At 39.8% G+C, this 23,674-nt stretch overlaps 3 protein-coding genes across 4 annotated transcripts; 2 read left to right on the top strand and 1 right to left on the bottom strand.

Annotated features, from left to right (window-relative positions):
• Positions 1-513: 513 nt before the first annotated feature.
• LOC140996318 (uncharacterized) lies at positions 514-5,940 on the bottom strand. 2 transcript variants are annotated; one of them, XM_073466675.1, is made up of 3 exons: positions 5,714-5,940; positions 3,324-4,286; positions 514-2,704 (listed from the first exon to the last, which is right to left on the bottom strand). In XM_073466675.1, exons 2-3 carry the CDS (start codon positions 4,079-4,081, stop codon positions 2,464-2,466), a joined length of 999 nt encoding a protein of 332 aa, XP_073322776.1. In that variant the 5' UTR covers positions 4,082-4,286; positions 5,714-5,940; the 3' UTR covers positions 514-2,463. The 2 variants fall into 2 exon arrangements, with proteins under 2 accessions (XP_073322776.1, XP_073322775.1); XM_073466674.1 differs by having other exon boundaries at positions 3,324-4,241.
• Positions 5,941-8,235: 2,295 nt separating this feature from the next.
• Positions 8,236-13,856, top strand: LOC140996055 (GTPase IMAP family member 8-like). The gene is made up of 3 exons (XM_073466275.1): positions 8,236-8,395; positions 10,612-10,677; positions 11,173-13,856. Exons 1-3 carry the CDS (start codon positions 8,338-8,340, stop codon positions 12,543-12,545), a joined length of 1,497 nt encoding a protein of 498 aa, XP_073322376.1. The 5' UTR covers positions 8,236-8,337; the 3' UTR covers positions 12,546-13,856.
• Positions 13,857-18,070: 4,214 nt separating this feature from the next.
• Positions 18,071-23,492, top strand: LOC140996800 (GTPase IMAP family member 8-like). Its single transcript, XM_073467291.1, has 4 exons — positions 18,071-18,169; positions 18,525-18,608; positions 19,322-19,381; positions 20,420-23,492. The coding sequence occupies exons 2-4, from the start codon at positions 18,590-18,592 to the stop codon at positions 22,783-22,785; spliced, it is 2,445 nt and encodes an 814-aa protein (XP_073323392.1). The 5' UTR covers positions 18,071-18,169; positions 18,525-18,589; the 3' UTR covers positions 22,786-23,492.
• The last annotated feature ends 182 nt before the right edge of the window (positions 23,493-23,674 follow it).

The following is a 23,674-nucleotide window of genomic DNA, read 5'->3' as shown; positions in this document are numbered from 1 at the left end:
TGAATGGTCTTCCATGCCGTGCAGACTGTAAGACTCTTAGGCTCAGTAAACAAAATTTACCTGACATTGTGGCATTTAACATCCCACAGGCCTAGTCTCCACCAGCAGAGGGAGGCTGTAGTACACTGAAGACTTAAGTAAAATGATTAGTGGAGTCTGTTTGGCATACAGTCTGTTGTAAACCCTGTCAGCACCAGTATTGGTTTGTAAAGTTATTGTAGTTTGAAAATCTTACAAATCTTTTTCTTGATTTCTCTCTTCTGACTATACTTAATCTCTAAAACTCTTCTGGACACTGGCTCAAAGTTTACAAAGTCACGTTTTCTCAAAACAAAAATAATTACATTTTAGAAATTATATACAGAATATAGACAGTTTGAGATACTGTAGCAGTGTGGATACATCTTATTTTTTTAAATATAAAAGAAACTACTTTTGATTTTAAAGATACATTTGCCCTTTCAAAAGTTTAGATCAGTTCAAAACTTTCATCTCTGAAAAGAAAAAAAACTGTATAATTCAAAAAAAGGAATTTATTCAAGTTCAACATGAGGCAACCATGGTGATAGTGCAAGCTTTGCTAAAACAGTTCTATAAATATATAAAATTATTTATTTTACATTGCACAGTAAAACAGGTCAGAGCCTAAAAACACAATAAACAACATAGTTTGGGAAACAGGAAGATAAACATTGGATTAAAATATATTTTCTCTCTCAGTTTCAGTCTTAGACCATCACATAATATTTGTTACAAAAGGCAAATAATCTTTTAAAATATATGTTTTACTGGATGAACTTGGGACGACACAATGAATGTAGCTTCTGCTTTCAGGTCCCGTTTGATTTGCAAGTCAAAGTATTTTTGGGGAAAGTTTCGCGAGTGGGCAGTTGAAAAATGATTGTTTTTTGGAGGTAAAGGGCATCACTGACAGTTATAACATGATCGAGTGTCTTACTGAACATGATTCAGCTGGATTCAACACACAGTCCCTCTGTACTCAATACCAGTGTAGCACTCGGGGACTGTCCCAACAACCGGAGCCTCCTGCAGGCTCTTACAGACGAGCTGGCAGGCTGAATGCTCTTAAAAATCACACTATGAGCCCAAGTTTATTTCAGGAACTTGATTGAGGAGTCTCCTGATACATATTGTTGTTTTTTTAGGCCAGGTTTTGATCAGTTGTGTGGGTAAAAAAAAAGCCACCGTCATGTTTCGGCATCTGTAATAATCCACTGACCTTCTGTAACTGTGGCTCAGGTCATTTGCATGGCTCGTGTTTACAGCATTTGGTTAGCCCGAGGGAAAAATGGACCATAATGTAAACAGCGGGCAGGTTTAAAAGTCAGGGAATAAATATACACAGAATCGAACATATTACATCCAGTCTTGGGTTCTTTTTAAAGTGCTTAAAGCTGCCAGAACAAGTTAAAACAGGAGAATAAGAAAAAGGCGCCATCTAGTGACAAGTTTATGTGGTTGTATGTTTAAATTGATTTGAAAACCACAGGCTGGTCACAAGCCTTAGTTTAGTAATATTATGTTTAAGTTACATGATGTTTTGATGGAGTTTTGAGTCTCAAAGTGAAAGAAGAAAGTAAATCAAAGGTCTGCAGCTGGAGGAGAGCCACCAGACACTTGTTGCTCACGCCCTGTTAATATAATAAAGCTGCTATCAGTCAGTTGTTTTATGGTCTTCGCTGTGCCACTTTTTTCTCTTTACTGCAAACAACCTTCAGATAAGCCATCTTGTATCACCTGAGTTTCAAGACGTAGGTTTTTTCCAAACTTGAGGCGAGTAATTGAAACATTTGACAAAGTGTCAAGTGTTGTGAGGCTTTTTATGTTCCAGTGCTTCCTCACATCTGCCTTTACCTGACCGCCATTTTGTGACTTGAACCAATAAAAATGAGCAGGAAGTTCTGATGTTCAGTATTTTTGGAACCGGTTAGTTCATCATTCAGAGCTGTTGGCCCAAGTACTACTAGATACTACTTCTGCAGCTGTTACGTGATTGTCATTTTGTAACTCAAATGTGAGCAATGTACATGAAAAGTCTAATTTTCAGACATATGCGTGATTATCTGAAACTTTTGGCAAGTTAAAAGCAGATTCAAGTCCATCGCTTCTCAGTTTCAGAGGTACTTTCTCAGCTGAGGTGTGAGTCTCAACCACATTTGATTCCCAGAGTGTTGATTTCAGAACAGCTCATCCTCTGTGTCTTGGCTTTTGTTGTCACCAACGAGTTAAAAGCCTCTTGTTGCGCAACAGCTTGGAACGATGGGTTTTATTGCACATCTGGATCAGTTTTCATCTTTTCAACACAGCGGTGAAACAGATGTCGATCATTAACTACATTCAGACATAAAATTCCCTCGAGATTGCGAAATTTTACAGTTTTGTCTTTTTCCATCACAGAAATAAAAGCAGGAGAAGACTGGATGTGATGTAATGTGAAGTTACTCACTCACCATGAAAGGTGAGGAGGAAAATGATGATGCCAGTCAGCAGCACCATCATCATCACCACAGACGTCAGGAGGAAGGCTCGGCACACCGGCCGGCCCGTCAGTCTGAACAGCGCTCCGCCCACCTCACCGCGACCCTCGACAGGCGGGCTGGGCAGCCCCACATCCAGAGAGCGGTTCACTGACCTCAGAGACGCCAGCGACCTCTGAGCCCAACGTCGACGATTTTCAGCTGACCTTAACGAGAAACACAACATTAGTGATCAAATGGAGCTGCGGATTCTGTGTTTGTTCTATTTAAACCCTTCTGACATTTTTTTTTTTTTTTGGGGGGGGGGGGGGCAGTTTTCATTTAAACTCTAGGCACATGCTGCAGTCATTGGCTACGTTTACATGCACACGATATTCCGATATTCCAAAAAAGACAATATTCTGATTAAGCTGTTTACTAATATTAGTAAACTAATATTCCTGTCTACATGAAGCTGTGCATACTCCGATTAACGTAATGCCACTGTAAATGTACACATCATAACGGTGTAATGGTGCTGATATAACTGACCGGCAGAGCTCAATAACTTCAAGGAGAGAGTCAGAAAGTGAGGAAGGCGGTTGGTGAATGTGACTAAACAGAATGTGAATAAAACTTTACAAAAAACAGCATCTTGTCCATTAACATTTCTGCCTACCTCAGTCACAGAGTTTCATCAGCAATGATGGATGTTGTAACAATGAAGACAACTCCCATGATCCCACACTGCTTACGTCTTTTTTTGATTTAGATATCCCAAGTGACAAATTGTGCACTTAAAGGCTAAGCAGAAAACTGAATTCTGTCTCCTGATAGGTTTCTTACCTTTTGACCTGAAGCTTCCCTTTGTTGCGGAGGAAGCGGATGCTGTAGACTCTCTGCATGGCGGCCGGCAGGTAGGACATCACGTCCGAGTCTGTGGCCAGTTTGGGGAGCCCGAGGGTGGGTAGGGGCGTGAGGCCGCGGCAAAGCGGGCACTGGATTGCACTGGGCTCAGCTGACTTGATGTTAATGCGTGCCAGGCACTCCAGGCAGAATGTGTGCTTGCAATGCAGCATCTTGGGACAACGGAAGACGTTGTTGAACTGGCTGAAGCAGATGGAGCACTCCAGGTCCGGGCAGCTGTCCTCCGAGCACTGAGACTGGAGAGGAGACGGGTGGAGGTCTGGGGAGGGCATGATGACGGAGACCTGGTAGGATGGGGGTGTGGTGGGGGCAGGGTAGGGGTTCACTGTTGATGGAGTTGGGGGGGTCGATCGGAATGGAGCTAGCCAGGACTGAGGCCTGGATCCCAGGCTAAGGCCTGGCTCTGAGGCTGGAAGTGGCGTGGAGTAGTCTGGTGATGGGACCAGGTTTTGACCTCCATCTTGGTCTAATGACACCTGACGAGGGGAGTTGTGGCTCAAAACTGTCAGGTAGCTATGACCTGTCTGGATGAGAGACGGAGACGGTAAGGTGGCTGACAAAGATGGATTCTGGGAATCATCAGAAAGGTCCGGAGGTGAATATGGAGGTAGAGAACCCGGAGCAGTGATGTCATCATATGAGCGAGAGTCCAAGTTTGTGCAGCTGTAGGGATTCATGACTGCAGGGCAGACGGATGGAGGAGTGATTAAGAAGGAGGAGAGTGATGCTGCGAGGAGACAAACAGACGGAGGATGTGGAGCCTTCAGCAGTCAGCAGGAACACGTGGCATCAGATATGTGGAGGATGGATGATGAAGATGCTCCTCATACAGCCAGTCTTCAAATCAGAAATCAAATCCATAGCTGAAAAGACATCAACACACTGCAAACAGGATTAGATCTATTTATAATCATTATTGTAATATGGCCAAAAATATGCAGACACCACTCTCCATTTTTCCTCTTTTCATCTAGGCCCTTCAGCTTCAGTGAAATTAATATCAAATTATACAGCAGTTGTTTCCAGCAGTCTGGGTTTTGTCTCATCAACATGACTATGGCCCAAAGCCAGCTCTTAAAAGAAATGGATTTCAAATTTTGGTGTGGAAAATCTTGACTGGCCTGCACAGAGCCCTGACCTCAACCCGATCCAACACCTTTAGGATGCACTGGAATCCCCCAACAGCAGTGCTTGACTTTACGATCTGGTGGTAAGCTAGAAGCCAGAGGAGTGGCTTTATCATGTCTGCCAACAGCGACTTATAAAGCACCTTTGAACATCACAGTCATGCTGTAAAAGTGTTTGCCTGTATACTTTACAGACAAGTTACTGGCAGATTGCAAGAAAAGAAACACATGGACAAACATTTGTTTTTTTGTTTTTTTTGTTCAAACAAATTGTAATTTAGTATTCATAGCAAATTAAAATCATTAAGTTCTATATCACCCTCCAACTGTGACAGACTCACCATGTTAAATTCCAGTTGAGACACCAAGGTTCCCAAAGAAACCAAACTTGGGTTTCTTTTAAAGTTTTGTCTAACAGGACAGAACGTGCCTACCTCCACTTCTGGAAGACTGCAGTTGTTTCTAACACATTAGTCTGTTATACTGAACTAGAGACTTTCCTCTGGCTGGTGCTAGTTTAAGTAACACTGGATAGTGGTCTGTGTCTGAATGAGCAACTGTACAACACAACTGGATTCTTATTCCAGTCTAGTGGGCGTCAAGAGATAATTTGCATTGTCCGGTTTAGTTTCTTTAATGGAAATAAAATGCAAAGCAGGCTGGCCTTGTGCTTCTGACGCTGACAAACACCCAGCAGGGATCACCTCTACTCTTACCACAACCAGGAATGTAGAAAGATCATGTGTAATGCTTTACCATCTTCCCATTTCCTATTAAGTGTAGTTTTGCTGTGGTCATGGAGACAGATACCACCTTGCAAAGATCACAACAAATACAATCCGTCTTCCTGCATTACACTAAAACACATACAGCTGAGAGAGAGAGAGAGAGAGAGAGAGAGAGAGAGAGAGAGAGAGAGAGAGAGAGAGAGACCCATGATGGGCAGAAGCACCAAATGAACCAGTTGTGGGGGGTAACTTCTTCTAACTTGCGTTTTCATCAAAGTTATAAAAACCTTTGTTAGCAATTATCCACACCGAATTTACCCCCAGACCCACGTCATTTGTTAAATATCTCAATTTTGTTCATATTCCCAACGACAGGGCCTCTGTACGTAGTCAGAAAAAGAAACGCAAGATTTCAGAATGAAGTCTGGCACGCCGAGCACAAAACCGTTCTCACCTTCTTTACAACCGCCGCTGGTTAATGTCCTGCGTCCTTCCACACTGCACCATCGTCATGCCGGTCACCGGCACGGACTCACCTGGAGCTCAGGTCTAACTAAGCCGAAGTTGTGTGTTTGTCTTTTAGAGCCCAACTTCTCTCTTTCTCTCCGCGACAGTCAATCGTCATTTGAATAGCTGGATAAACGAGGAAACGGAGTAGTCAAATCACCTGCTGGCCTCACAGGTTCCTGGTTGTATTTGAAGGCCAACACACCTGAAGACAGTGACGTTGATTAACGAAGAGAGGCTCTCCATGTCAACCCGAGACACCCATCCACACAGTAATCAAAAAGTTTCATGATGTTTTTTTCCTCTGTGTTTCCAGTCTTTAAAGGTGTTTGTTAAAATATCATTTTTGCTTTAATTAACAAAACACCACATTAGCAGTGACATGGCAATTACAGCCTCTTTCTATAGCCTCAGATAATAAAGGGGGATGGGGATTAAAGGGTAACTCCACCAATTTCCCATGTTGAAGTGTGTTTACAGGTCTTGGGGGGTACTTCAAAACTGGTATGAAGCCTTTTGGAGCTACAGAGGAAGCTGCATGTAATCTTAAAATAATGTCTCCAGTGATGTCATTCAGTCGCATTAAGTTGCATTATGGGTGATGTAGGTGGCAAGTTTTGAAAAGGAGGAAGAATGTGTGGAATAAAAAATGAGGTGATATCTCTGGTTCTGTTCTGTTTTCACGTGTGCAGTAGTACGCGTTGCCCTTTAAAAAAAACTATTAACCTGAGAAATGATGTTACTTTTCTATTAAAATAATGCCGCTGCAGTTCAGGAAGAAAAAAAACTTAACAACGCAACTGTCATAGCATCTTCTCCTGTAGTTTGGCTGGTTGATATATTACAAAATGTACTGTACATCAAAGTGGACCACCAAATATTAGGTTTGTATTTTGGATCAGTGCTAAAAGTGTATTTTAGTATTTAGCTGAATTGAGAATATTGTTGTGGATATTTATGGCATTGAATGAAAAGCCAGTGATGACGGCTTCACAGCCATTTTGCTATTGTTGTTTTGACACTTAAAGGGAATGCTTAAAAACTGCATATTTCTCTTCTCTTTATATAATTTGTGTAATATTCAGGAGAGAAGAAATCATTGTACATTGTAAATATTAAAGTACATTTTTGAATAGGATTTTTCTGTATTTACAAATCATATAACCAAAATATGTAGCCTGGGACATCTAGGCTACAGTTTAAAAAAAACCCGTCAGTGCACACTAACATACATACATACTCATAGTCTGCAGTATATCCTGGGGTAAAAAACAGTTAGGCCTATGTGTTACATCACACAGTCTTGTAAATCTTGTGTCAGGTCAATTGTGTTGTGGCACTTATTACTGAAGATTCTGATTGTAACTTAGCTTAATTGCTACATTGCACTTTTTGTAAGGAGTCAGGAGGTATAGGAAGAGCCATACTACCAATAAAAAGGCACAGTGGAAGTCCTCCAAGAATGACGACGCTATTTACACAACCCATTGACAAACACATCTGTGGAAACAGATGACAGCATCCAAGAAGAAAACCATTGCTCACAGATCGGCACAAAACTGCCAACGAACATGAACAGAAGTCTGATGAACATTAAGACATTCTTTGGTCAAATGAAACCAAAATACATTGGTTTGAATCGGCGTGGACCTGTCCAGGACTACCACACTGACTGCATAGTGCTGACTCTGAAACAAGGAGGTGGGAGTGTTCTGATACGGGGCTGCGTGTGTTGAGGAAGGTGTAGGGGAGATGGCATTTAAGATTGCACCATGAATTCATGTTTGAATACCAAAACACTGAATGAAAAGATGACTCCTGTATGCCCCCTGACATACTTTTAAGCGGAAGCATACACATACGCATTGGGTGTCTTATTAGAATATTCTGGCTGTCTTGAATAGGTTTGAGGACAGGGGAATTTACCCCCATCTTTTAGTAGCTGGGTATGAAGGCATTGCAGCACAATCATTACAACACTATACGATCTAAAGAAACCTCCAAGACACCTTTCAGAAAAAGACTGTCTCAGGTGTGTGTTGTTATCCCTATTTTCAAACAAATGATGTCTTAATACAATTATAAGTATTGTAATGCATTTTTGCTAAACTAAACCAGATCAAAACTTTCTTTACTGTACTCCTCTCTATTTTGTCCACCTCAGTCTGTTACACAGCTGCAATGCAACAGGCTTCCCAAACCTTGGTGTATAACTTTGGGTTAAACATTAACTGATATCACGTCTGTACAGTGTCCTGCCCTCTCTGCTTTGATAATGATTGGTGTCCATGCAGACTTTTTTATTTCAGCAGTGTACGTGGCAGAAAGGCGGATCTCAACCAGTGAGTAGACACAACTGAAATATATCTTTAAACTAACAAATTTATATAAAACGATGTGTATTCTAATTGGAAAAAAGAGAACATTCTTGTATAAGTAAAAACTGCTTGTCTCTAATCCTCAGGTGTGTGCTGACTATTCAGGCCTGGTGATTAGCCGGACCAGAATAGCTATGTGTAGTTACTACGGTAACTGCATGAGCTGAGCTGAAAATATTATCTTTTTCTTGCAATGGACTTTCAAAATCCTATGATGGAAGACCCAGAAGTGATAAAGGCAGTCACTCCAGGTAAGCCATGATGTGAAAGAGGATTATTTGAAGTGATTGTTTTGAAATTTGGTAAATCAAAAATAAAATAAAATTAAGCCCAATGTTTTGTAGTTTGCCACAGTGGTTGTATGTTTACTTCTATTGATTTATCTATAAGTGATTATCCCTTGGAGGGTCGAGGGGGGCTGGTCAGCCAATCCCAGCTGACATTGGGCGTGTTCTAGTGTTTACTGATATTGAGAAACTTATGGGTGCCGTCATTAGTCTGAAGTTGAGGCTAGAGGTCAACAAGGAAGTTAAATCATTTTTTTGATAGCAATGAGACCATCGATAATAAAAGTGGTCAATTGCAAGTGTTATCATCTCTGATAAAACATTAACACATAACATATTGACTTTTCACCACTATCATCACTGTACTAAATATGAATACAAGCTCCCATATAACACATTTTGTTCAGTGAAGATTGTCAAGGCTGCATGCTTTTTAAAGCAAACACTGCTTTATGATTATACTTATTATACTTTATCTTATAGACAGTGCTTTGAAGAGAGTTTGTATCAATTGTTGCAGTTTTGAATGTTGTTTGGAGGAAGTGTTCTCATAAAATAAGCTTTTTTAATTATTATTATTTTCAGTACCCACATGTGAGAGGCTCCTATCTGTATATATGATTTACTTGATGCTTCTACTAAACCTCAGGTCTTTGAAAAAACTGACTCAAATACAGGAACTTTCCCAGTCTCTCTCTCTCTCTCTCTCTCTCTCTCACACACACACACACACACACACAAACTTCAGAAACAGTGTGACATCATTTACCTCTAGGTGGCACTACAGTACAGATAAAATTCTACTGAAAAAGCTGGCAAAGCTTAATAACATTAGTCCATAGAAGCAACTGCAGCAATCACACACATTGTCTTAAGCAAATGCAAATAGGAATTTTCCAGTTATGCACTAAGATGGGAATTCAACAGTTAACCTTATTAAGAGAAGAAAGGTAACATTAAAGTACTACTACATACAGCTACATACTGCATACTACATAACTCCAAAATTGATGGTTACGGTTAGAAGTTGACAGAAGTAGATGTGTTGTCCTCTTCGTCCATTCTCTCTTTGATTTCATGTTTCACAATTATCAGGTCAGCAACAGTATCCAGCTGTTTCCCTGCAAAAAAGAAAAAAAAAAACCACTGTCCTCTGCACTGCCACTCCACTCTCACTAAATCTATCCACATTTTAAATTTATCCACATCTTCTGATTGAACTAGTTCAAAGACCTGTCATAGGATCCTGGAAGATCATTAGGTCAAAATGTTAAGTTAGTAGGATAGACAAGCCAGAAATAACAAGAGCTTTTTCAGAGGCCTACAATAGTAAACATGCAACATAGTATGATAAGAAAATTGTTGTTTCTTAGAAAACTACAGCACAATCAGTTATCTGGTATCTATGAACTCATAAGGTGAATACCAAAGATACACATAAATATGCTGTATGAAAATGTATATTATTATTTTTAAATTATATTTTAAATAAAATACACTTAATAAACACAATTTCAGCATTTGTTTTGTCAATTTTCAAAAATGCTGATTTTAATAAGTTATTGTTTTATGTTATCTATACATTTCAAAGTTGTATTATAGATATTTGCCCAAAGTATGTCCATACCGACTGTCAAGACTTTAGACACATCAGCAACAACATAAATGAATTCAGAGCAATACACACAATGAACAGGTCGATGTCTTTAGGTGCCTGGGCACTGAGATCAACCACCCCTGGTCCTACACACAACATGCAGACAGGGTCTACAAAAAGGCCCAACAGCGCGTGTTTCTCCTGAGGAGGCTGAAAGGTTTTAACATCAGACAGAACATTTTAACAACTGTATAATGGTCGCTCATTGAATCAATCCTCACATTTAACATTACATCCTGGTACAACTTTCTCACTGAAGAAAGCAAGAAAAATCTCATCAGTATCATCAAACATGCAGCTGAGATCGCCGGCACCACTCAAATCAAACTTTTAGAATTATACAGTCGTGCAGTACAAAGAAAAGCAGTTTACATCACTGAGGACCCTTCACACCCCCTTCACCACTCATTTCATCTACTCCCTTCAGTCAGCCGTTTCAGAGTACCTCTGGCCAAAAGGAGAACTTATAAAAACAGTTAATTTAATTTAATTCTTTTTCATCTGCCTATCATTTTTATTTAAGATGCTGTGATCGTAGCCATGAAGTTCCCCATGAGGACCCGCAGAAGCATGAGACGACCACCCTCCAGTGAGTAAAAAGCAACTGACTAAAAATTTCTCAAATGTTTGACACATAGCCTTAGGGTCACACATGCATCAAGGGGAAAATGAAACATTCGCATTCAGTTGCAAAGCAAATTTGCAAATTGACTTTGCCTGGACTTCAACATTGGTGAACTTTGACAGGCAAAGTCACAGCAACAACCACTAGCGAAGACGTTTGCGTGGCTGACCCCTCAAATGGACAACAAACCAGCAAATTGATATATTTCCATATTGCAATAACCAAATTCATCAGTAAATAGGGAAATAATGGCATTGAGACATAAGCTCAAATTTAATTTATTTAATGATCAAGGAGCTTTCAAGTTTTGGGATTTTCTCCTATAGTCTGGTCTTGGACAGTAATGTCGGACATGTCATTTTTCCTCTGACTTTCTGACCTCAGTCATGAATAATCGTGTATTGTTTCTTGGATTAAGTCTGTTCACAGTTGGCTTTTCTAATTCAGTGTTTTTTTCAGTGTCTGGCACAGATATTTCATCATTAAAGTATAATCCTGAAGACATCAAACCAGCTTTAAACCTGGTTCTGTGTGGAAGAAGAGCAGAGAAGACTTCAGCAGCCAAGGCCATTTTAGGTCATTCAGTCTCCAACCCATCAGAGGGTGATGAAAAGGTGTGTGGACGTCAGGTCTATGTGGTGGAGCTGCCTGCCTTGTATGGAAAACCTGAGAAAGCAGTGAGGGAGGAATCATTCAAGAGTATCTCCCTCTGTGATCCTGAGGGAGTCCATGCCTTCATCCTGGTCCTTCCTCTGGTTCCCCTAACTGATGAAGACAAGAAAGAGTTAGAGACCATCCAGAACACATTCAGCTCTCAAGTGAATGACTACACCATGATTCTGTTCACTGTGGAGTCAGATCCTAACTCTCCAGAGGTTGTTAACTTTCTTAAGGAAAACAAGGAAATCCAGAAGCTCTGTCAAAGATTTGGAGGAAGATATGTTGTTCTCAACATCAAGGACCAGCAGCAGATTCCAGAGCTGTTGGATAAAGTAGAAAACATGGGAGTTGAAGGATCCAGATGCTTTACAAAGGACATGTTCACCATGGCTCAGATAAATAAGGTTGGAGAGCAGGAAAATGCTAACGAAAGACTTAAAGCTGAACTACAGAGTGTGAAACAGAGCAGTGACGAAAAGCAGACCAAAGAGTGTCTCAGGATGGTGCTGATTGGGAAGACTGGCAGTGGGAAGAGTGCAACAGCAAACACCATTTTGGGCCAAAAACCTTTTACACCCAGAATGGCCCCAAAGCCAGCAAACAAGTCTTGTGTGAAAGCAACAGGAGAGATTGATGGAAGACCTGTCGTTGTGGTCAACACCCCTGGCTTGTTTGATACAACTCTGTCTGATGATGAAATTCAACAAGAGCTTCATAAATGCATCGGCATGTTGTCTCCTGGACCTCATGCTTTCTTAGTGGTGCTGCAAATGGGAAACATCACAGAAGAGGAGAAAAAGTCTGTGGAGCTGATAAAAACAGTTTTTGGCAAAGGGTCAGAAGATTTCATCATCATCATATTCACCAGAGGAGACGACCTGGATCAGTCATTTAAGAGTTATGTGGAGGCTTCAGGTGATTTTGTCCAGCAACTCATCAATGACTGTGGAGGAAGGTACCAGGTCTTCAATAACAAAGCTGACACAGATCGCACACAAGTCAGAGAGCTGCTGACCAAGATCGAGAAAATGCTGAGGAAAAATGGCGGCAGCTGCTACGACACTGACATGTTGTTATGGAAAGAGAAACAAGAAAGTAAAAGACTGAATGAAGAAAGGCAAAACAGGCAGCAAAAAAATGCTGAGAAAAAAAAAAAGTGCTCCATCCAATGACTTTGTGGAACAAAGAACAAGAAGTCCAACTCTTAGAGTATCAGTTTAAATATTTAAGTTTGCTTATTTTGTTTTTCTACTCACAGTTTTGTTTGCTGGATCTGCATGTTTAAATGAACTGCCAGATAAATACAAAAGACATGTGTCCACCAATGTGGTAAAGCCAACAATAGCAGATCCTCGACTTTACAAATGAATGGAGGAACTTGGAAAAGCCATCCCGAATGGAAAAAGGCCTTTTCTGTTCTCTTCAGATTTACCCTGGACAAGAACTGTCTGCAAAAGGGATAATAATGGATATCTACCACTCCATTCACCACAAGTGAGAACTTTATTAACACTGCAACAATTATAAAAAAGTTGTAAAAGTAAATAATAATTGAGCTGTTGCTGCATCAATCTGAGTCACTGTGGGAGAATGCGTTGTGATCAGAGGAAACAATATAATTTATCTTGAGTACACATCCAACAGGAAACCTATCAGCAAAGAAAGGGTTTCTGACTGAACTGACTGAAAGTCTAAGCAACAAACTACAGCCTCCAAAAAGAGCACTGAGGTGAATCAACAACTCTAGCACCATCACAAAATAATATGAGCTTCATGAATACATGCCAACTGTTCTCCTGAAATTAATTGTAAGTGTTCCTGTTATTGTGCCCCCCCATGTATAATCACAATTACCATATTTGTTTCAACTGCAGTTTTGCTTATTTTTTAAACTATCTTAATGATTTACAGATATTTTCATGTTATCTTAATGAACTGTATTGCGTTTGAGACATGTGAACACTGAAAGCTTAAAGCAACATTGTGTAGAAATTGGCATTTTGTGTGATTTGGTGCCCCCCACAGTTTCTGAGTGCAACAATGTTATGTCTTGGAAACTTGTACCTTCATGTAAACATGTAAGTAACGCTGTGATCCTACCCTCTCACTCAAATTACATAGTGCAGAAACAAGTATTAGGAGAACACAGTGGCTGAGACAGAGACACCATTCACACTATTGCAAGACACTGAACCATCAACATGATTTTGAAGCTGTTATTTTGAGCTGACTATAAAAGAGTTACATAATGATGCTTTAAGTTTGATATCGCATAATGACGACCGTATCAGCCATCTGTACATTTTAATACTGAAGAACACTCTACTACTTTTGATTACTATTTGTTTAGATTGTAAGTTTAGATTTGTTTTTTTATTTAAAGTGTCAGCAGTAAAGATGAGTATCAGCCCTGTTTGAGTACTTCAAATCAGTTTTGTGAAGACGCACTCTTATAAAACCTTAATAAGATTATGTCAATCAGATCTTGTTGTGTGCTGGAAATTTTTTTCAACCATTGTAGTTAACCCTGGACCAACTAGCATCCAGGGGAGAGGCACTGCTGTGCTCGGGGTATCTTCAGTTCTTTAGATAACCCAAATATGAGGACAAATCTCCTGATGGCAATAATGTAAGATGTAATCAAAAAATGAACTGAAGTACAAAAAGTGATAAAAAAGGACTATTGATAGAAAATGTGCAGATAAAGAATAATAAATGAAAAACATTCGAGTAAATCCAGTGTTGAGCTGAACTGGAGGAGTTGCAGGTCCTTGCTATAGCTACGGCACCCTGAAAAGAGACAAGCGCGTATCGACAGAGTTAAACTACATATCTTTCAATGTTACAGTAATGTCAAACTGGACAACTTATTTTCATCTGTTGTCATTTTTAGCCATACCTAAAGTTTAAAGATTCACAGTAAACAGTGTGTGTGTGTTTTGCAGCCACATTCATGTTTTTCAGTATTACACCACGGAGCACAATTAATACATTTAATTGTAAATCAATATTTGAATAATAGTTGTTGATTTTAAGTAAGCAGTAGGAAATTGTTACCGTTTAACATTTTTTATAACAAGTGGACACAAACCTCTGAGGTAATAGTCACTGTTACATTAATTGTTGTACCATGACGTCACGGTAGGCCACATGAGAATTTCCCTGGTTAGGACCTGGTAAGCCTTCAAACTTAAGCTTTATCCCTGGTCACCAGTGCACCAGTGTTGGGCTGCGGTCACATATGCAAAATAAACACCCCACAAACAGACTACAAATCAGCACACTGGGTTCAGTGTGCCTCACATCCTGCACTGCCCATATTTAGCACCGGCAGGCCATTTTCATTTGTGTAAGTCTGACCACATCCTCAGACCATTACAGACAGTACAGTAAACGGCTGAGCTCAATAGGCTGTGCTCTCCCTTTGCTGCTACCAGAACATAAATAATAATTATACAAATTACACACAAAAAATTCATTCTTAATTATTAGTTTTCAGCTAGTACTGCCTGGCACATGATAAGTTGCACTTATCGTATCAGTATTGTATGCATGGTGCAGCATCAGGTGTCAAGTTTTCTTTTCCATTCCCAAAGACTTACAGAGGTTACCAAGAGGTCAAAGAGGTTATTGAAGTTATTGAAAACCAACTTCCTTAGTAAGGAAGGGTCATTGACTTCTTTATACATTTTATGGTCAAAATTATGTCCACATCGATCTGTGTATTTTGCATCTGGGGCTATTTTTCCTGGTGTAGAAAGAACTGGAACACCGACTGCTAGCCAGAAGTCATCACCCAACAGTGTTGGACCTCACTAATAAGGCACTGTACACATGTACACAGGTATTTCTTAAAACAAAACTTTTTCTATGTGTTTTGGCAGGAAAACTGGCAAATTTTTGACTTGTCGCCTTTGTTTGGCAGGCTTCTGATTGGCCAATGCTGCCTTACAGAAGAGGTCATATTGCCACCTGTTGCTTTGGTGTGTGCTTGACAGCCTGCATTTGCGTTTTCACATCAGTGTGGACGGGATTTTTTTTTAAACCGGGGGAAACTTTTTTTTTTTAAATACCCCTACATGTGGACTCAGATTCAATAAATCTAGCACGTATCCCCTCACAGTGGCCATTAATCCCCATGGTTCTGAGGTGAAATGTTCAACAGTTGCATGTAATATAAGGGTGTCTTCTTAAATTAACATGATAATATTATATTAATAATACAAATACTCTGCAACACTATGCTGCACGATCATACTCACCCCATAAAGAGGAAGAAAACAAAAATGACTCATGTTGTATAAAGTGATTTATAAAGTACAGAATCTGTCACAGAGGAAGGTCTGAACATGAACAGTAGCTCAAAAACATTGAAAAATCTAAACTTTGCAAACTTTGTGCCAGTGCTCATTTCAAACTTAACTGTTTTACTTTTTTTCACTAGGCTTGAAATTCAAAAGTGTTTATACTAATACATCAAGGAATTACTGCAGTAATGCAATACAGTGTTACATTCACAGAAATAGTCACAGCTCAATTCCACCGAGCAAGGCTGTGTTCTGTCAGGAAGTTAAACACAGGAACAGCATAGGGCATCCATTTTCAAAATAACTAGTAATAAATAGAGACAGAACAGACACTTAAACATTGCAGCAACAAACAACAACTGCTATCTAGTGACAGCAAGAGCTATTTAGTCACATGGATTTGTTGAGTGTGAATGCAGGGAGAAGGATGTTTATGCAATATCTATTTAATCACAATTTAATTAATACATGATTGACTGTTAGACACCATAACAAAAAAATACTACATAGCCAAACAACCTCAGAGTATCTTTACTTCAGTGAAATGCCAATCATATTTTAAGACTACATATCACGGCACATGCACTTGCTCCTGTGTGCTTGTCATGTACTGTAAAATATGTTTTCCAACAGACTTTTAAGTCAATTAGCACAGAAAGTGAATCGTTCTCTTTATTGGCTGTCACTCAGACTACTTGAGCTTTAGCATCAGTCACCATCAGCTTGTCAAAAAACATGCGGGCAGAGCATGACAAACATTTGTTGTGGACACACCATGAGTGATGCAAGTAGTATAAAGTAACTCCTTACACTTAATAAGCTACTAATGTAAATGTTACATATATATTTTAGGTGTCAGTGCGATCAGGTCAATTGTGTTGTGGCACGTATTAGAGAAGATTCTGATTGTAACTTACCTTAATTCCTACATTGCGTTTTTAGTAAAGAGTGAGGTATAGGAAGAGCCATACTCAGTGGCTGTCCTAGCTTTTGCCCTGGGCAAACCTCACCTTTAGCCCCTTCAGATGATTTTTTTGCGGGCGCACATGCCGCCCCTTCACAAATGCCGCCCTGGGCGGCTGCCCATATTGCCCATATGAGGAACCGCCCCTGGCCATACTACCAATAAAAAGGCACAGTGGCAGTCCTCAAAGAATGATGATGCTATTTACACAACCCATTGACAAACACATCTGTGGAAACAGATGACAGCATCTAAGAATAAAACCATTGCTCACAGATCAGCACAAAACTGCCAACGAACATGAACAGAAGTCTGATGAAAATTCTTGATCTTTGGTCAAATGAAACCAAAATACATTGATTGATTCGGCGTGGACCTGTCCAGGACTACCACACTGACTGCATAGTGCCGACTCTGAAACAAGGAGGTGAGAGTGTTCTGATACGAGGCTGCGTGTGTTGAGGAAGGTGTAGGGGAGATGGCATTCAAGATTGCACCATGAATTCATTTTTGAATACCAAAACATTGAACGAAAAGATGACTCCCGTATGCCTCCTGACATACTTTTAAGCAGAAGCATACACATACGCATTGGGTGTCTTATTAGAATATTCTGGCTGTCTTGAATAGGTTTGAGGACAGGGGAATTTACCCCCATCTTTTAGTAGCTGGGTATGAAGGCATTGCAGCACAATCATTACAACACTATATGAAAAGAAACCTTCAAGACACCTTTCAGAAAAGACTGTCTGGTGTGTGTTGTTATCCCTATTTTCAAACAAATGATGTCTTAATACAATTATAACTATTTTAATGCATATTTGCTAAACTGAACCACATCAAATACTTTCTTTACTGTACTCCTCTGTGTTTTGTCCACCTCAGTCTGCTACAGAGCTGTTCTCTACAGTGTGAGCGTTTCACTATATATGCAGGTGAAACTTTAAGAAGAGAAAAAAGCATTTAAATGATTGGGCTGCACTATTGCCAGTGTGAGTGATTGTGAGTTTTTCTACTTGGGTTCACTTTGCAAGAGCTATTGCAGTAGTAGTATTTGTAGTTCTACGTTATCATTATGGTAAAAGTCAAATGGAAACAGAAAGCTTTGAGGCTGCCTACACACACACACACACACACACACACACCATACTACATTACACAACCACTGGGCAGCTTAGTCATTAGATAAACACAGAATAAGTGATATTAACTCTTGATATGAATTTGGATGTCCAGTATTCCCAAGTTAAAATGGATTATAGGTCAAGTCATTAAAGAATTGAACAACTCCAGCAGGCAGTATGGGCCTACGCTGTTCTATGATAAATGTTTACCAGTTGAAGTTTGCAAGTATCAGTCTTATCAGTAATTAACAGGCTTCCCAATTCCTGGTGTATAACTTTGGGTAAACATGAACTGATATCATGTCTGTACAGTGTCCTGCCCTCTCTGCTCTGATAATGATTGGTCTCAGTGCAGACTTTAATTTCACCAGTGTACTAAGCAGCAAAGAGGATCTCAACTGGTGAGTAGACACAACTGAAATATATCTTCAAACTAACAAATTTATATAAAACAATGTGTAAAAGTAAAAACTACTTGTTTCTAATCCCCAGGTGTGTGCTGACTATTCAGGCTGTTTGTAGTTACTAAAATAACCACATAAACTGAGCTGAGAAGAACATGTTCTTTCTGCAATATACTTCTAAAAACACATGATGGGAGACCATCTATAGTAATAATAATAATAATACATTACATACAAAATACATACAATTATTATTATCATTATTATTATTATGTGGTAAACAGTCACAATTTGTGTCAAACAGTAGTTTTACATACCAGACACTTCACATTTTGTGCTATCCTCTCTTTAGGCTCTGACAGCCAGCAGTTGGTTTCTGGTTGAATTAGTCTCTGATTTTACCAGCAGAGAGACATTATGGCGACTGCAGCAACAGGTGAGTTCAGTTGGACTATATTTGACTGGATAACACTATATCTGCTCTCACCATCTGCATTAGAGTTATGTTCGGAGCTCCATATCCACTTCTGCTGAAAATGTTGTATTTTTTATCTTTGTTAATATAACCACCATTATAGTGAGTCCAAACACATGCAGGTTAGGTTAATTGGCGACTGGATGGTTGTATGTCCTTATGTGTTGGGCAACCTGTCCAAGATGTACCACATGACATCTTGGCCCAGGCCATCAATGGAGGTTATCATGTTAAAAAAAGTCATTTTATTACCTTACCTTACTGTCATACCTTCATTATCATCGAGGACTTCATGACCAAATGTGTTATTAAGAATATAAACTTGGTATAAAGACCACACTTCAGAGGGAAGGTTAACGACTGATTTTTTTATCAACACATTCGCTCCTCAATTTAATTTGGGAAAGGCTCCTGTTCGCAGTGTAATTCAAACCATCAGCATTGTTGTATTATTAGTCCTGTCAGTCATTTGGGGGGGAAATAATCAGTCTTTACCCAAAGTGTTTTCTTTTATTTTCTGAAGGCCTTTCTTCATCAGAAGTATACGACGTATATATGTTGAGCTTTAGGCTATATTATGTTATAAAATAAATAAATAATGATCAAAAACAGTATGTTAACATAAACTGTGTCCCTTAAATTAATAAATCAATCAATGTTCTGTATCCTTACAGTGACAGATGATCTGCAGCCACTGAAGCGCAGCAGTAGCTTTGGCTTGCTGCCTCCCAACTGTAAGTTAACCTGAACTGAGTCAGAATAATTCTTCTTTAAATAACATACTGTATATTTACAGTGTTTCTCAGTGGTGGGTACAAACCCACATTTTAATGTATTTAAATATTTGCAAGTTCACTGGTGTAATTCATGATCATTAAAGCTGACACATTCACTGTCCTTAAAAAGTTGGTTTAAACTGGCTGTTATAATAGCAGATACACATCTGATTTAACTGTTTTCATTTTGGATGAAGTCTTTGATGAGAAGGTTTTTCTAATTCAGGGGCTCAGGTGGTATTGATCCCCACCTCCTCCTGTCCACATGTAGAAGCACACCACTTATAAGGACATTTCGCCTTTCATGTCCATGATTTACACATGTCATTTTGGACATGCAGGAAAGGATGAACTCAGGTGACCTTTGTCCTCATGGTGACAATAATAAACACATGGTTAACGCTAGAACAGCGTTACAGTTAAGCTTAGGCATCAACACAGGACATAAACACTGGTTTCCTGGGTGAACGTCCTGTGTTGACCCATCTATTCACCCCAACACAGACTTTTTCACTCTTTATGCTACAAAAACTGAATATCTTTCTCTCTATGACATTTGTGTGTAAAATGACACGTGAAAAGCTTGAAGGTCCAATTTGTAAGAATTCCCAACTCGTCAAATACTGACACTTTGGGATGGCAGCTTGTCAGACCTACAATCCCAAAGTGTCATTTGATGAGTTGGGAATGAGATTAAAAAAATCCACTTTCTTACAAATTGGACCTTTAATGCAGAACAGCATTAAATGACACATGAAAAGCAAAACTTATGTTGTGATAACATGCAAAAAGATCGTAGTTTGTTCATACAGCATTTGGTGATACCAGGCTGTCCTTGAGCAAGACACTAAACCACAAATTGTTCCAGATGGTCAGGCCAGGACCTTAGATGATAGATTGCTATGTGTGTGTGAAGGAGTGAATGAGGAGCAAAAAGTACTTGGGATAAAAGCACTGTATAAATGCAGTCACTTACCATTTATTTTTTCATTTCAGTGTCTGAGCTGAGGGTTGTTCTGTTGGGGAACCTCTGGTCTGAGAGAAGCTCTGTGGGGAACTTCATACTGGAAAAGACTGAGTTCAACACTGAGGAAGAGTCAGACAGCTGTCTGACAGTCAATGGACAATTGAAGGAGACACACATATTTCTCACCAACACCTCAGATCTGCTGCATCCCAACATCTCTGAAGACAAACTGAAAACACATGTAGAGCACTGTGTGAGTCTCTGTGATCCTGGACCTCATGTGTTCCTGCTGGTTTTACAGCCTGAAGACTTCACTGAGGAACACAAACTGAGACTCTGCAGAATCCTGAACCTCTTTGGTGATCGATCATTTGATCATTCACTGGTACTGCTATCACCACCCAGAGAGGAGAGCTCAGGTTTCAAGGCAAATAATGTACCAGAGCAGGCCTTAACAGACATGAAGAGAATGTGTAGATACAGATACTTGAACCAGGAGAACCTTGAACTTCCTGAGCTGTTAACACGCTTGGGTCAAATTGTTAAAGAGAACAATGGAGAGCATGTTAGCAGTGATGTATTGAAGGGTCAGGATACAGGTTTAATCATGTCACTAAAGTCTGAGTCTGAACACATCAAACCAGCCTTAAACCTGGTTCTGTGTGGGAGGAGAGGAGCAGGGAAGACTTCAGCAGTCAGGGCCATTTTAGGTCAGACAGACCGTCAATCAGTCTCAACCTCATCAGTGTGTGTTAAAAATCAGGGAGAGGTGTATGGACGTCGGGTCTCTGTGGTGGAGCTGCCTGCCTTGTATGGGAAATCTCACAAGGTAGTGATGGCAGAATCTTTCAAGAGTATCTCCCTCTGTGATCCTGAGGGAGTCCATGCATTTATCCTGGTCCTTCCTCTGGATCCCCTCACTGATGAAGACAAGGGAGAGTTAGAGACCATCCAGAACACATTCAGCTCCCGAGTTAATGACTTCACCATGATCCTGTTCACCGTGGAGTCAGATCCTAACTCTCCAGATGTTGTTAACGTACTAAAGAAAAACAAGGACATCCAGGAGCTCTGTCAGAGCTGTGGAGGACGATATACTGTTCTCAACATCAAGGAAAAGCAACAGATCCCAGAGCTGTTTGAAGATGTGAAAAAGATGAGAGCTCTTAAGTCCAGGCACTTCACAAAGGACATGTTCACCATGGCTCAGATAGAGAAGGTTGTAGAGAAGGAGAAATCTAATGGAAGCAGAGATTGTCTCAGGATGGTGCTGATTGGGAAGAGTGACAGTGGGAGGAGTGCAACTGGAAACACCATTTTGGGCCGAGAACATTTTAAATCCGGTCAGGAGTCTGTCGCCAAGGTTTGCCAGAAAGCAGCAGGACAGATTGATGGACAACCTGTCACTGTGGTCGACACCCCCACATTGTTTGACACAACTCTGTCTGATGATGAAATTCAACAAGAGATCAAAAAGTGCTTCAGCATGCTGTCTCCTGGACCTCATGTGTTTTTACTGGTGCTGAAGATGGAGGACTTTAAACAAGAGGAAACAAACACTGTGGAGCTGATCAAGAAATATTTTGGCAAGAAGTCAGAAGATTTCATCATCATTATATTGACTGGAGGAGACGACTTGGATGATCAGTCATTTGTCAAACAACCAACAACTGACTGTAGAAGGAGATACCAGGTTTTCAGTAACAAAGATGACGCAAATCACACGCAAGTCAGAGAGCTGCTGTCCATGGTCAAGACCATGGTGAAGGAAAATGGCGGCTGTTACAACACTGAGCTTTCTGACAACACAGAGGAATACACAGCAATGCGAGAGGAGAAGATTTTGAAAGAGAAGACAGAAGAGTTGAAGAGAAAGGATGAGGACGTCAGGACCCTCAATGAAGAATTGAAAACACTGAAAAGGAAAAACAAAAAACTGCAAGGAGAAATTGAACAGGAGAAAAATCTGAGAGCCAAACAGCTCAAGGAGAAAGACGAATGTATCAATAAAGAGCGTGAGGAGAGAAAGAAAGAGCAGGAGGAAGGGGAAAGAAGACGGAAAAAACAAGAAGAAATTCAGCACCAGGAAATTAAAAGAAGACTGGATGCTTCAGAGAAAACAGTTCAAATAGAAAGAGAGCAAAGGGAAAGTGCTGTCAGGAAGCTTGAACAGTACAGAAAAGAGATGAAGAGAGATAAAGAGGCTTGGGAGAAGGAAAGGAAGGACATGTGGGAACAAATGCGTCAGGAGGATAAACAGCACCTGGAGGAGCTAAAAACAACCAACAGAAAACTCCAAGAAGAGTATTATTGCAAGAGAAGAAAATGGACATTTGTAACATTTGTGCTGTCGTTGTCTCTACTTTTTTTATTAGATTATGTATTTCTGCACTAGAGTTTTACAACTTGCTGCGCTGATCAAGGGTTCAGTTTTTACCTTTATTGGCCCAACAGATGAATGTCAGCATCTTCACACTCGTGACTGACAGTGATTCAGTGAAATACATAGACAGTAACAGACATTGACCTACCCTCCAACCACATGACTGACAACACAAATAAGCAATAAATGATATTATGTTGGAGTGTGTAGAAACAGGAACTACCCACCTGACTTAAAATCAAATGTTATGACAGCTAAAGTCAGCTCTTTTGATATTGGGTAGGTTTTCTAAAAAAGAAAAGAAGAAGAAAAAAAGGCGTTTACACTGTGCACAGGCTGTGATCAGCAAGGCTTTATATTCTGATGTAAAAAAAAAATGTGGATCTTATTATCTTATGCAAAATGCTGATGTAAGTTTGTAGTTTTGTACATTGGAATTGTCCTGCCTGTTTTTTTAAAGTTTGTTTGTATTTGGGAATGTGACCTTGTTTGATTCTCCACTGATCACTACCTGATTATTTAAAGAATCACTTGTTGACAATTAAGCCCAGAGCAAATCTGATGAAGCAACATGCGAAATATGTAGTTTGGGCCTTGTAGTTTTTTATGTAATGTAATGTGGTGAATAGAAGTACCCCTCCCAACCCTGTGCATACATGACTTCCAAATTCCTTCACTGCAGTGAACCTTATCAGTTCAATAAAAATATTTACTGTGAACTTTGATCCCTGTATTTGTTATCAGTGCTCAGGATTCATATGAAGTTGGATTCTCTTACATGTACAGAGTGAATGAAATATGTTCTTGTGCTTTCAGGATTTCAACTGTACCATCAGAGGGAGATTATTTTCCAGAGCATCCACTCTTTGCAAAGAAGTATTATAGATTGTAACTGTTAAAA

Source organism: Pagrus major, chromosome 5 (genome assembly GCF_040436345.1).
Source record: "Pagrus major chromosome 5, Pma_NU_1.0".
Classification (NCBI taxonomy): domain Eukaryota; kingdom Metazoa; phylum Chordata; class Actinopteri; order Spariformes; family Sparidae; genus Pagrus; species Pagrus major.
The sequence above is the reverse complement of the archived record's forward strand: the minus strand, read 5'-3'. Positions and strand labels throughout refer to the sequence as shown.

Bases quoted from the DNA above. Each gene is read 5' to 3' on its own strand.
- LOC140996318 (XM_073466675.1), bottom strand. From the start codon at position 4,081: ATGAATCCCTACAGCTGCACAAACTTGGACTCTCGCTCATATGATGAC. The intron at 2,705-3,323 runs GTAAGAAACCTA...TTTCTCGTTAAG, and splicing joins GGGAAGCTTCAGGTCAAAAG to GTCAGCTGAAAATCGTCGAC.
- LOC140996055 (XM_073466275.1), top strand. From the start codon at position 8,338: ATGGACTTTCAAAATCCTATGATGGAAGACCCAGAAGTGATAAAGGCA. The intron at 8,396-10,611 runs GTAAGCCATGAT...TTTTTATTTAAG, and splicing joins GATAAAGGCAGTCACTCCAG to ATGCTGTGATCGTAGCCATG. The intron at 10,678-11,172 runs GTGAGTAAAAAG...TGTTTTTTTCAG, and splicing joins CATGAGACGACCACCCTCCA to TGTCTGGCACAGATATTTCA.
- LOC140996800 (XM_073467291.1), top strand. The intron at 19,382-20,419 runs GTAAGTTAACCT...TTTTCATTTCAG, and splicing joins TGGCTTGCTGCCTCCCAACT to TGTCTGAGCTGAGGGTTGTT.